The sequence below is a fragment of the Taeniopygia guttata genome, chromosome 3 (genome assembly GCF_048771995.1).
Source record: "Taeniopygia guttata chromosome 3, bTaeGut7.mat, whole genome shotgun sequence".
Lineage (NCBI taxonomy): Eukaryota > Metazoa > Chordata > Aves > Passeriformes > Estrildidae > Taeniopygia > Taeniopygia guttata.
In genome coordinates, this window is record NC_133027.1 from 62558009 (window position 1) to 62571207 (window position 13199).

At 39.9% G+C, this 13199-nt stretch overlaps 1 protein-coding gene across 8 annotated transcripts in view; it reads right to left on the reverse strand.

Moving 5' to 3' along the window:
• Window positions 1–13199, reverse strand: part of PHACTR2 (phosphatase and actin regulator 2) — a 129481-nt gene that overhangs the window by 6290 nt on the left and 109992 nt on the right. For 6 of the 8 annotated variants that reach the window (XM_012572560.5, XM_012572558.5, XM_030268082.4 and 3 more), the window contains 5 exons: window positions 12676–12875; window positions 10653–10809; window positions 8536–8591; window positions 2216–2277; window positions 1084–1221 (listed from right to left, as the gene is read on the reverse strand). In XM_012572560.5, coding sequence (XP_012428014.4) covers window positions 1084–1221; window positions 2216–2277; window positions 8536–8591; window positions 10653–10809; window positions 12676–12875 — 613 coding nt within the window. Of the gene's footprint in view, window positions 1–1083; window positions 1222–2215; window positions 2278–2334; window positions 2494–8535; window positions 8592–10652; window positions 10810–12675; window positions 12876–13199 lie in introns of those variants that run through there. The other 2 variants (XM_030268086.4, XR_003959347.4) reach the window with 2 other exon arrangements.

Sequence of the window (13199 nt, forward strand, 5' to 3'; positions counted from 1 at the left end):
AACTATTTCTCTGGGAAGAAAAAAAAAAAAAGGACAAGGGAGTTTCCAGGAAAAAAAGTAGGTAGGAAACTCCATTGGTTTTTTTCTAGTGCAGTTTACCCTGGTTAGACCTCTGTCAAAGTGGAGGTGCTGGGTCCTCTAACCTCCCACATACTCTGGGAGGACTAGATAGCGCTCAACATCTCCCATAACCAATATCTACAAATGCTTCTGACTACATTTTTGACTATTTCACCTTGACCTGATACAACTGTCAGATGAGCTGGCAATTTTTTAATATTAATATTACAATAAATAAGCTGGAATAAAATCAGTGCTTCATTACCCTTAGCTAAAATAGAGTAGCTTCTTGCACACACCACTTTTCAAGACAAACACATCTCACAGGAGTTCCATAAAGTCCATAGGTCTTTAAGAGTGCTTTAAGAGCTAGTACTTCGGGCTACCTGAATCTTACAGCTCTCCCTTCATTAAGTAGTATAGGAGGGAAATAGAAGAATACTTTATGGTAATCTTTGACTAATATTTTTTTTAAATGACAATCACAGGGTCATTTGTCTCATCCTTTGTACTCAGGGCTATATTAACTGTAGGATGTTAGGGGCAAATTTCCCAAGAACCTGTGCTGCATGCACATGGTCAGTTCCCACACTGGTGGTTATGGCCAAGAACCTGAAGGAGGATGGAGCAGCTTCTACCTTTTTTTCACTCAAATGAGTGGCAAAAGCAAATCCTGGTAGCAGTGACACAGACTTTTGCCTTCAAACCCCTGCCTGAATTCCCACAGATCATGGCCACCTTTGGTAAACTTGTATCTGTCTTAGCAAGGATTTAACAATTAGAAAAAAAAATTAGAAATTCTGGCCTAAACTGTCATAATGGAGGTAGAAAATATGCTCATAGTAGGCACCTGAGTGGGTTTTCTTAGCTGCAGGCAGTAGGTGCACAGTTGCACCATGACAATCTTGCTGTCACCAGCAGATGTCATTTGTGATGCTGGCATCAAGAGAATGTAAACCAGAGAAAAGTTCCCCAAAAGTGACAGATGAAAGCATTTTCTTATAATCTACATTTGTGCCTTGCCTTGTCTGCAGGAGTTAACCTGGCCCAAGGCTTGTCAGCACGACGGTCGTAATCCGGAGATTCCGTAACCTCCACGTACTCGTTAAATCGAAGGATTCTTCTCGCTTGAAGTTCAGCCACTGTAGGCCTCAGACTGAGCTGTAAGCGGGAGGCAGAAAATAGTATGCTTAATAAGATGAAATAAAATAAAAGAGGAGGGTATGATGTAATCTCAAGAGAACTTTAATGGTATTTCTAAATAGGGTCACTTTCAGGTGTCTAAAAAAAGACACCATAATGGGAGCGCTGTGCAGGAATGGGGAGGCAGCCTAACCTGATTTCTTCAATTATAAAAATAGTCTTTGTCGGGCAGGTCACAGAGAATCATGACAGTTATCCCTGGAATGTTAATTGTGACTTTGCAACTGGCACTACCCCACTAGGCCATCTGCATTAACGGTTATACTGTGTTAAAACTGTAATACCAAAAATACATGACATTTGGAAGTATCTGCCTAACAAAAAAAATTGGTTTTGACCATCTAGGGGTCATTATAATGTCAAATTGTTTTAGTCACCTCAAACAATATTCACTTTCATTAACTAAGGATGATCATATTAAGGAAACTGTATTTTTGCAGAGACAGGCAGACCAAGGATACTTATGAAAACTCCTCCCATCCTCTCCCAAAAGAAATCTGTAACTGCTCCATTTCCAGGGACAATGAGCATGATCCCACCTGCAGAAGCTAAGACCACTAATGTGGTTAGAAAAGCACTGAAGGGATTTCATTGGGGTGACATTGTTTTGCTGCCCTCTCCACTGCTCTAGGGAAGAGTGGATCTACAGGTGTAGCTGCTCTTGATCATATGTGACAGGGGTGGTCATGCTATAGAGGAAAACTGTCACTTAAGCTCCCTGCTTAGAAACACCAATACGGCCAGACTCGGTATGCTTCTCCAGGTGTGGGGAACTGGACAGGATGGAGCTGCCCCCAACATGGACTTTGCTTGTACTGCTTTTTAAGCAGATTTCTAATCTGGGAACATAACTGATGGACATTTGCAGCAATGTCTATACACTGATTTTTAGATTCTTATGGAACATAATTCTATGTACAAAAATACACAATACAAAAAAGCACATCATCACCTTTCTACTGAGTCTACGTTTTATTTCTCTTTTGGCTTCCTGTTCCTCTTCTTCATTCTTCTCTGTTTTCAGAAGAGATAAAAAGGAGTGAATATTTAAGTATTATAACTGCACATACTGTATTCTCTTGGTTGAAAGCTTCAGAACTCCAAGTCCTGGCTCATGTTTCCTCTTATTTCTGGATGATGCCGCATGTGTTGTCTGCTTTTTGGTTTTTGTATGCTCTCATTCTTTTCCCTATCCGCATTTCCCCTGATTCTGTAGACATCTCAAGTCAACTGTGGGTCACGAGCACAGCAAAGAGAAGGTGCCTGTCATTTCTTTTCTGTGTACCAGCAAACAAGTACCCTGAAATAGTTGCCTGATGTTTCAGTTACTTATTTTAACATTCCAACATTGTTGCTTTTACTTCTAAAACATTGATTTTAGAACAAGAGCCTAATTTATAAATGCCAAGTGAAAATTTTGCTCTGAGTATTTGAATTACTCAAGTTTCTCCTACTGTTACAGGACATGAATCAATGACATTTGTTTCACTGTCATTTGATAGTAAATTTGTTCTATTATATAATTTTTTTTCTGGTTTTATAATGGAGGCATATGATCCAACACTCAAGCCCTCTTGGTTAAGGGCCACTGGCTGGACCAAATGAACCAGTACAGCAGAAAATTATGTCCATTTTTAGAATGCATTTGGGCATATGAATGAAACAATTTCCTTTTAACAAATTTATGTTCTAACTAAACTTGATTTCTCAACTGCCAGTGAAAAGTACACTTAGAAAGACATGTTCATGTAGGCTCAGCATATTTTTAAATTGATGTATGGTTTGAAGGACGGTATTTGCCCTTTCAGTCCAACTCTGATGGTTATATGCAAAGTTTTGTGGCTGAAATATCCCACCTAGAGAAATACATAGAGTTCTGATCCTGTTTTATTAATGGTTGGGGATTACAGACTCTGCATTACAGTTCAAGGCTAACTATAAATTTAAATAAATTCATTTGTTCTGGATGCAGCCAATTTATATAGATGAAAAGGGAGTTTTAAATCCTGGTTTAGTTGTATTTGCTCTGTCTCCCATGGCCAGCCTGCTGTTTTAGTAGAGGTGACCTGGCCTAAGGAGAATTTCTATACAATGACTTTTACACTGGAGAAAATGCGCTACGACAGGACACCTCATGGTACTTGCAGATATCCTTTGCTTACTCAAATGCTTTCATATAGGAAGAGAATATCAGGGAAAGGAGGAGAGGACAAATTATAAAAATGAAAAAGTAAGGGAAAAAGTAGGAAAAAGGCAATGCTTGCCTAAGATCTCCTCTGTGAGAAGACTCCAACACCAACATCAGGTTGCCAAGAGCAAGGTGCAATTGCACAGGCTTGCTGCCAGGATTAGGTTGGATTTCAGGTTGATAGTGATGTTACTGAGATACTGGAATATGAATGTTATTTATGGTTTATTAATTGCTTTTCTCTTAAATGGAAAAGAAATGGATAGCCTGTTTCTGCAGAGGAACTGTAAATGGATTCAAACTGAAGAATAACTATAACTGGGGAGTTATAGATTAATCTACATTTAAATTTTTTAATTAATGTATCTATCAATAAATAAGTTGGGTATATTTAAGGACTTATAACTTACTTACTTAAGTATAACTTACTTCATAATCTCCTCACCTGAAAAAGTCAAATGGTCTCTTTTAGGACAGATAAATCACCTATATACTTTTGTCTAAACAGTCTGTCTTTGCAATTAATAGACACAAGAGCTGACGTAATTAAACACAAACTATTACTTTGGGGTTCCATTTACTTGAGAATCATGTAATATAAAAAATTTTGTCCCCTCATGAATGGAATTGCTTAAGTCCTACCTCAGACAATCTCCCATAGCAGACATAGCAGGAAAAAAGGCAGCTGAATGTACACATCACTGTACTGTCCTTTTCTTACTTTAGTTTGTAAAGTATGCTGTGCATAATTCATATCTTGGCGTTTCTTTGCTATCTAAACCACAGTGTCTCCTAAGAAGCAGCAATAAGATACTTCATGTAAGAAACAGGGGCTCATGCTGCTTAATGCATACCTTAAGGAAGAACTACCAACAGCATGACCACCTGAAATACTGTTTCTCTGTACTTTGGAGGAAGATAAAATACCTTAAAAAATTTGTTCCAGACATTTAGGAAGGTCAAAGGTCAGCTGCCTATCCTAAGCTGTGAAGCCACATCCCTGTGGAGAGCAGATGACCGCACAGCAGAATGGCTAGACAAGGGAAAACCTCTGAAAAAGGGCAAGCATCTTAGTGACTGGGCAGAGGAACCCCTTGGAGCAGGCCATCTTCTGGAGGATAATTCCAACAGGAGGCACCATGAGTTCCCTAAATTCTGGGAAAAGGAGGGGGGGATCAAACCCATGAGGAACTGACACTCTTCTGCTGAAAGGCTGGATTTTATACATTCAAGTTGGTTTACTTCTAGGAATAAAACTCAAGAGGTAAAGGAAATGGACTGAAATATTGTGGCTGCTAGTAATATACTGAATCTGCTGTTTGGCACATGGGACCCTGTCTCTGGCACTGACTTGTACCTAAAGGACCAATTTCCCACCTCTAGACTGCTGGGCAGATCTTGTTTTAAGCCTGGTGCTACAGAAATGCTGCCTGGATACAAATTCCTACAAACAGTGGAACTACACTGTGTTTTTGGTCTTTTAAGGTAAAAGTTTTGAAAGTTGCTATAGGGAGTTAAGAAGATGTGTGGTGCTAAAAATAATAGGTCTGGTGCTCCTGGTTCCTGTAGGTGTTGTGGAAAATTCCAGCCAGAGGGCCAAGATTTGGCTGCAGGTATGAAGTGACTCATTGGCCAAACAGGAACACATTAATGCACAGGAACACACTTATCACAGCTTTCCACCTTAAAAGCAGATCTAATCTGTGTGATGTGGAGAGAGAAAATATAAACACAGCATTCTCAGCTGCAAGTCCCCTCCCCAGATGTCCTGCTGCTGCCCTACTGGCGAAGAACCAGCCCAGTAAACACCCTTTACTTGCAGAAGTCTCTGATTAGATCCCAGCAAAACTATGGCTTCACTCCTTCCCTGCCTGCAATTCCTAGGAGGTCAAACTGGGATTTGACTCCTAATTGAAATAATTTTGTTTAGCATCAGTTATTGTGGCCATCAAGTTAAATAATTCACCAGTCAAAGCCAAACAAGCAGCTTCCCTGTCATCTATACATTATTGCTCTTGCAACTTTTACCACATTAAATCTGGTCACCTTCTGTTCTGTGGGACATTTGCTTTGTAGCAGAAGGGGAGAAGAAAAGAGACAAATTGTCCTGCCTGAGGACTGCTCCATTCTTGACCAAAAAGTACTCTTGGAGCATAAAACTGAACTTTCCATTGTGTCCCTATGGGATTAGCTATGTTTAGACTTCTCTGTGGGCTTGCTAAGGAAAGAGAAAGAGAAGCCAAACAAAGCACTTGCTTCTTGCAGTGCATTTGCTCTCAAATGCACGAAGCTGTTTCTCTCTCCTGGTTTTACAAGTAAAGATAATGATTAATATTCCTTAACAAGTATTGAGAGTTAAACTCCATTTTTTACAAAGCCATTACTGGCAGGCATGCAGGTGCACTGTACAAGAAATTCGCTGTCCTTTACAAATACAGGAAAAAAATACAGTTATGTTAATCTGAAATTCTTGGAAGACTAAAAAGTTTCTTTGCCATAATGCAATACTATAAATACTGTTGGTTCAAAGACAGTGTACAAGAAGCCTGCCTTTATAAAAAACACAGGGCTTTATGTATTCCTTCAAGTGGACTCTTGAGTTGTCGTAACTTTGTTTTAGTGTGGGAAGTCTCAGAAGCCTGGATAGTTTTTTCCAAACAGTTTTTATACAAATCTGCCTGCAATGTCTTGCGACTGTACTTGGAAACAGGATTTTCAGTAACTGGTTTATCTGGAAATATTATCAAAACAAAGCTTCTTGCAAAACAGAGTTGCTCACTAACTGGAAATACAAAAAAAGAAAAAAAGTAGGGATTTTTTTTCTGAACCTCTTAGAAGATTTGGGCTGAACTTTATCCTGAATTAAACATTTGGACCTTTACCACTCAATGTAACCTCAAGTCTGATAAATATTACTCAAAACAATACATCCCCTTAGCTGCAGTTTACATACCCACAATAATATAACTATTTCTCCCCATCTACTGCTTAAAAAAAATGAGGAAGGAAACTTTATGAAAGAAATCTCAACTTACTCACAAAAGCTCACTACACCAACAAAGGCATTTAAGATGTGTAAACATTTTCAAATGATCCGCAGGAAGGAATGGCAATAATTTTGATGCAAAATATAAGTGGCTTAGAGAGAAGTTGCACCCTGAAAGGACTCTGAGTCAGACTCTCATCACAAACCCTGTCTTGCTTTTGGTTTGCTTTGGTTTTAATAGATCACTTTCAACTTGAAATATTTTATATCTCAGTGATGAGCAAAAAGCAGTTCCTCCACGTGCTCACAAGAGTCTCTGGGATTTTTTTGTGATTTACAGTTCTGCTTCCCAGCCTTTATTTTTTGCTTTCCCTGGCCTCTTTAAGACACCCCCCCAGCAGCAGCAGGGGAGGATGGCAGGAGGCACTGAGTGCAAAGCCTGGTGCACTGCCAAAAACTTAAAGTAAACAAGCTGAAACAGGAGAGGAAATCTATGAACTGCTTTCCAGTCTTGATCTACTTATTGCAAAAGCAGTGAATGGAATAAACACTGGCAAAAGGGGATATTAAATACATCACAGGTTCACTGCTGGGTTGGTTACTTCAAGATAAGCAAGAAAGGGCAAGAAGGGAGCCCAGCTGGTGCTCCCAGCTCAGTGGCCATATCCTGGCCCACCAAAGATGTTTTGGATTTACCTTTCTCACACAGTCCAGCATAAGCAGTTTGTCATATATATAAAAAAAAGTTCTTATTTCCAATTTTATTTTTATTTATCTACGACATTTATAGGTTTGGAAATTACAGTTTTAGAAAGTCTATTCACATTATGTGCCAGACAGGAGTCCCCTGATCCCTGTCCTGTGCAAGCATGAACTGTCGCTTCCTTTTTCAGTAAGACATGACACTATTTGGCATTTGAAAGCTCAAACAACACCAGTAAGATTTTATTAGCATTTTATTATCAGGATGGTTTGCCTGGAAGCCAATAATTGCCCTCTCCCTGATTTGCTAGCCTGAGCAAGTGACAGAGTCATCAGTCCATGGATGCTGTCAGGTAAACATCCTGTTTTCCTCTCTCTCCTTCCCATTAACGTGCTACACATCAGGGCTGAGAACAGGGTTGCACAGATGAAGTACAACTTTACTGAACAATTGCTGGAAATAACAGCATCATACCAACTCTCTGATCAGGTGTGAGAAGTTCTCATGCCTTAAGAGGTTTTTTGTTTGCTATTTGTGTGATTTTTGAGTTATTGCTATAAAGCGTCTTTTCTTCATTTATTTCTTCTAAACCATCAAGTACTAGCCACTTCTGCAAGATGAACACAGGACTAGGTGGAGCTGGGCATGGCAACTGTTGCACTTTGTGTTTAGGTAACATCTTTATTTTGGAAAGACTCATAAAGGAAGACAAAACAATGCTTGTTCTGAAGAGTTTGTGAGCCAAAGAACAGAAGCAACACAAATAAATGGCAGAATAGGTATAAAGGGTAAACATCTAATGTACTTCCTCTACCCCTGACTATTTGAATTACAGAATTTTTTTTAAGCAGAGATATGAGGTAGGATTTAATCAATGGGAGGATACTTAGTGAGAATCTCATGCAGGTTTCAGTACAGAAGACATTTATGTCAGAAGTGAATGGGAAGGCCAGCATGCTGAAGTAGTTGGCATATAGCTATTGACTTTCTGCTGAACACTTTGCCTTTCCTCTTTCTACTCCTCCTTCCAACCTCTGCCCTTCCATTCCACCTCCAAATGATACTCCTTTCTCCTCCTCCTCATGAGAAACAGGTGGAAGGTTAACCAGCCTAGAACTATTTCTGAAGGGTATCCAAGTCATTCCTGATCTTTGGGACCAGCTTCAAGAAGTGCGATTGTGACAAGTAAAATTTGGCATATTCAATAAATGGAATTTTCAAAGCTACAATTACAGCTTAGTGTATAAATCAAGTGATGACACATTATTTTCTAGAACATCATTTCCCTCTAGTTATGGTTCTAATACTAGAGCAACATTGATAGGCTTCCATATGAATCCAACACATGCTCCGTTTCTAAGCAAATACCATGTGAAACCTGAAAGAAATACTTACGCTTTAGGATATTTCTTTGCTCCAGCTCTTCAGTTGTGGGCCTCTGGCTAAGTCTCCTGTGAGAACAAAGAAAGTGACTGATTTAAAACTAGATCTAAATGACACATTAGGATTTGTAATACAGCTTAAAAAATGTAATTTCTGGAAGCCATTTCCAGGCAGTTACAATAACTGCCATTCGTTTTAAAAGATGTAGTGTTGCCATTTGAACACATGAGTAACTGATACTTGAAAAATATTACAGAATTTGTACCAGCAATTTTAAAGTCCTCACAGGTAGAATTTTATTAATAAATCCATATACCTTCTTTGTTCCCAAGCATCATCTCATAATTATAATCAATTGTGCAATTGTTAGATTATTCTCAGGTATTTTGAATAAATATTGCTATTTTTGATATTTTGAAGTCTTACTAAATTTTTTTTAAAAAAACAAAATCAACAAAACACATAAGCTGTTCATTCCTCATTACTTTGTATGTACAATACAACTGGGAGCTTTACCTGAAACCTAATTTTATTTAGTTACCTAAACATAACAACTGCCATTACAAAAACCTCAAACTGAGATATTCATTTTCTTATTTGTACTGGGAAGAACATGCTTGATGTTGTCTCTGTGTTTACTAAACAAGTCCACTTGTTCACTTGAGGAAAGAAGCCAGAAAAATTTCAGGAGTAAAACTTATTTTACAGGTGTGTTCAAGATAAGTATTTCTTTGTTCATCAACACTCACACAGTTCACTACAAACTGTGACAGTACAAGTCTTGTGAAACTCATCCAATTCAAATCACTCTTGGACTTACAGATTTCTCCCAGAGGACTGGCAGGTTTACCATAAGTGACCAGTATCAGCTGTAGGAAGTCCCAGGTGGGAACCCAACTCAACCCTGACTGAGCTGTGGGAACAGATTTTCCACCAGACCTCGATGCTGCTGGTGCTTTTATGAAACTGGCATCAAACTTGGGTGTGATTTTGGGTATGAGCACAGCCCTGATGTATGCAGGTAGTCTCCTGCCACCAAAGCAGAGCTGTGTGCATTGCTTTCAGCTCTCCAGCAGAACCCACAAAGTAGCTTCTGTAGTTTCAGCCCCCAAGGGAGGACTGACGAGCAGGATGTGATCACCAGAGCTGGGATTTGTTCAGGAAAGCAATGATAACAGACATGCCTCTTTATTAGCAGAAGAAAAATGACCCTTGGGCTCTGCACAGTAGATGTCTCACTCTTACAGTTCAGTAATGAAATAGCTGCCTTGGCCAGACACACAATTCACAGAGCAAGTCAGCTTTTCTGGGTGTTGATGCAGAGCTGTGTACTCTGTACTGGAGCAGTACTGACAGGACCACCCTGTATCTAGGAATCTCCAAAAAACACAGGACATCCTCCAAATCTGAACAACGTTCCTGAGCCAAACAGGAACATGGACAGGTCTAGCAAAATACAGGCATGCTGTAGTTTATTCTCAGAGACCACAAGAGCCTAAATAAATGTGAAGATTTCTTTTAAAAAAAACTGTAAAAGGCAACTGAATATTTTAATACAATGTTCTCAAGTCCAGAAGAAGAAAGTAACATACATCCCATAGCAGTTTTAACAGCTTGAGAAAGACATGCCTCAGAGGCGGGTACAGTAAAACACAAACACTGATCGGCTCAACTTCTTTTGCTGGGATCAGTATATGATAATGAAGGACTTGGAGAGCCAGGGGAAAAGGAGAAGGTTCAGAAGGGACAACATGCATACGCATATTCTGTGGGTCAGAAACTAGTGCTCTGAGATGGTTATACAAGTGGAAGTTCTGCTAAAAAAATTGAGAAAGAACCAGAACTATGGCATTGATTATTATGGACTCATTCTTACCCTCTTCCTCTTCTTTTTTTAACCAAAGTACCCAAAACCCCAAAAGCTCTCAGATTTTGTTTCTTGCAGGACAAAAAAATCTATTATTGAGAGTTTAAAGTTTTGTGAGAAATAAGAACACCATTTTACAGACAGTTGTATCACAAAAATCCTTCAGCTCACATTGGGCTGCATTTAAAACATGAACCGAGTGTTCTCAATTCTCTTCCTCCACCTCCACCCAGTGAAACCACATTGACCCTGCAGCTGATACCTCACAAGCTTTGTTCCAATCTGATGTCTGATTTCCTGCCTCTCCTCTTCGGATGTACGCTGCAAGATGTTTTTGTCTTCTAACTCTTTCTTAGATGGTCTGTTGCCAAGTTTGATAGCAAGAGTATCCCTACGACGAATTTTACTTGCCAAAGAGCCTGAGGAAAGGAGGAGCAGGGTAGATTTAGTTCATTCATGCTCAGGTTACAGACACAAACTCCTAGTAAGAACTTTAATACTTCCCCAAAGCAACCTTGTTCCCACATGCAGGAGAGGAATTTTAATTAACATCAAAAGAAAAATTTTAGCTCAGTTCATGAAAATAAAAAGCTAAAAGGCTTGGAGGGAAAAGCTACGAGCCAAATTGATACAAACATCACTTGTCATCTGTGAAGTGATAGGATAAAAATGAGAAATCTATACTAAAATGTCTTTGAAGTCTAATACATTACAGGTTGGCTTATTTATCTACTTAGTATATTTAGCAACCTGCTGCCCTTTTTCTTCAGCCTTAAATGGCTTAGTCTCATTCTGTCATAATTTCTCTCATCCTTTCAGCTTTTTTTTCAATCAATTACCACTTAGTTATTTTATAGTGCTTTCCATCTCTAAGTTATTTGTAAACTAAACTAAAAAATACAGCTTAGAAAAGTGCTCTGAGTGCCTGTAAAGTAACCTAGGAAGCAACCCCCAGGCACTGAAGCAATCTGTTCTCCATAAAACTGACACTGTAGGGACAAGAGCTCTGCAGCTCGGCCAGCATTAGCTTCAGCCAGCTGTGGAAGGAAGGGCATTTTTCACAGCCTTTATGGTATTCCCTTGTTTCTTGACATTCTGACTGAGGTGGGCTACATATGCCTTAGGTTGGCAGATTTTCACTGTGTCAGGCAGTTTGGTAAGACCATAGGCTTCCAGCTCACTTTTCATAAAACACTGTGCTGCTGTGTGAACACAAGAACTTTTGGTTTCTATCATTTTGGGTTGTATTCAAACCCAACAAAGAACTGCAGAAGACTTCAGCCTCTTGAGCTACCTAGCACTTCACCTTCTCCTGCAGCAGTGGCCAAGGAAAAAAAATAAACCAAAAAACATGTTCATTTTGCCTCATGCTACTTTGGTACACTGGACCTTGGCATTCAAACCTTTGTTGAGCACAGCGAAACACCTCCAAAGAAACAGTGTGCAAGGCTCTCAAGCAATGGTTTGATGGTTATTTTATACTGATGTAAGGCCACCCTGGAGGAGGTAGAGGGGGGGCTGCCCTCCTTCATGCTCCTGACAGTCTGTTGCTGACACCTTCTTTGCCCAAGCAAAGGAGAAGCCTTTGGGTGAGCTGGATCAGAGAACTACCAATGCTATTGAAAATCAGCTCCACAACAGCTGCTCCTACAAAAATAAACATGAACTCTAGCCTAAGGAAAAACAGCTTAGAGCAGGGATGCAGAATGGGGGCAGGACAACTCCTTCAGCACAGCAGGGCTTCTGCCCACTTAAGGTAATGATAGAGTTATGACCCCAGATGAAATTTCAAAGCTGTAAAACTTAGATGTAATCTACTGTAGTCTGCTCTGTCTGCTATGGTTGGTCCAATGCTTTAAAAATCCTGATCAAATAGGAAGAAGTGGCTTTCAGACAGTGAAGCTGCTGACTGATGGGCCTTCTCTGTCATCCACCACACCTGTAACTCCCACAAGGAACTGATGATGCGGGCAAGCCAAATGAATGGCTTGTGATGCCCCAAGGTCTCCACCTTGTCCCACCCTCATGTCCTCCTGAGCCTGTTCCTCCCACCTCCGCTCTCCTCCATGCAATGATTGATCTTCTCTCACCCATGCACAGGTTTCTGATTGTGATTGCCTGGGAGAAGAAGGACACTCATTTCTCAGTAGTGACAAAATACTAAATTCCCTAAAAGCACTCTCTACAGCCATTCCTCTCTCTGCCTAACACCAGCATGGGTCAGGCGTGCTGACAAAACGCGATCTGCGAAGGGCAGCCTGCAGCTTTCCCGGCAGCGTGCTTACTTTCAGTACTTGCATTCTCGTCATCATCATCATCGTCATCATCTGTGTACAGGATCGGCCCGTCGGAGTCCGAGTCACTGCCATGGCTCTCTCTGCTGCTTTCACTCTCAGGAGGGGCAGCAGCATCAGAAGCCTCCTCCACTAGTTCAGAGAATGCTTGATCCGGAGCCTCCCCTTCCTGGTCTTCTTTGGTAGCCAAGCTGTTTATTCATGAGCAGATAGGGTGACACATTAATGTAAGCAGAACAAAACACAAATGAGAAGCAATTGAATAAGCAAGGATGAAAATAAAAGTTCTGTTAATCAAAGTAATTACTTTCTAAAAAACATACATATATAAGACATTTTAAACATATGCAGATATGTATGTATTTGTGTTAGGAAAAAGGATGCAAACAATCCTGAATGATGTGCTGTAAAGATTGCATTAAGACAAATCCTAATAATTTTTGTTTGTTTTTTGTTTGTTTTTTGTTTGTTTGGTTGGTTTTTTCCTTTTTTTGTTTTGTTTTTTGGTGGGGTGG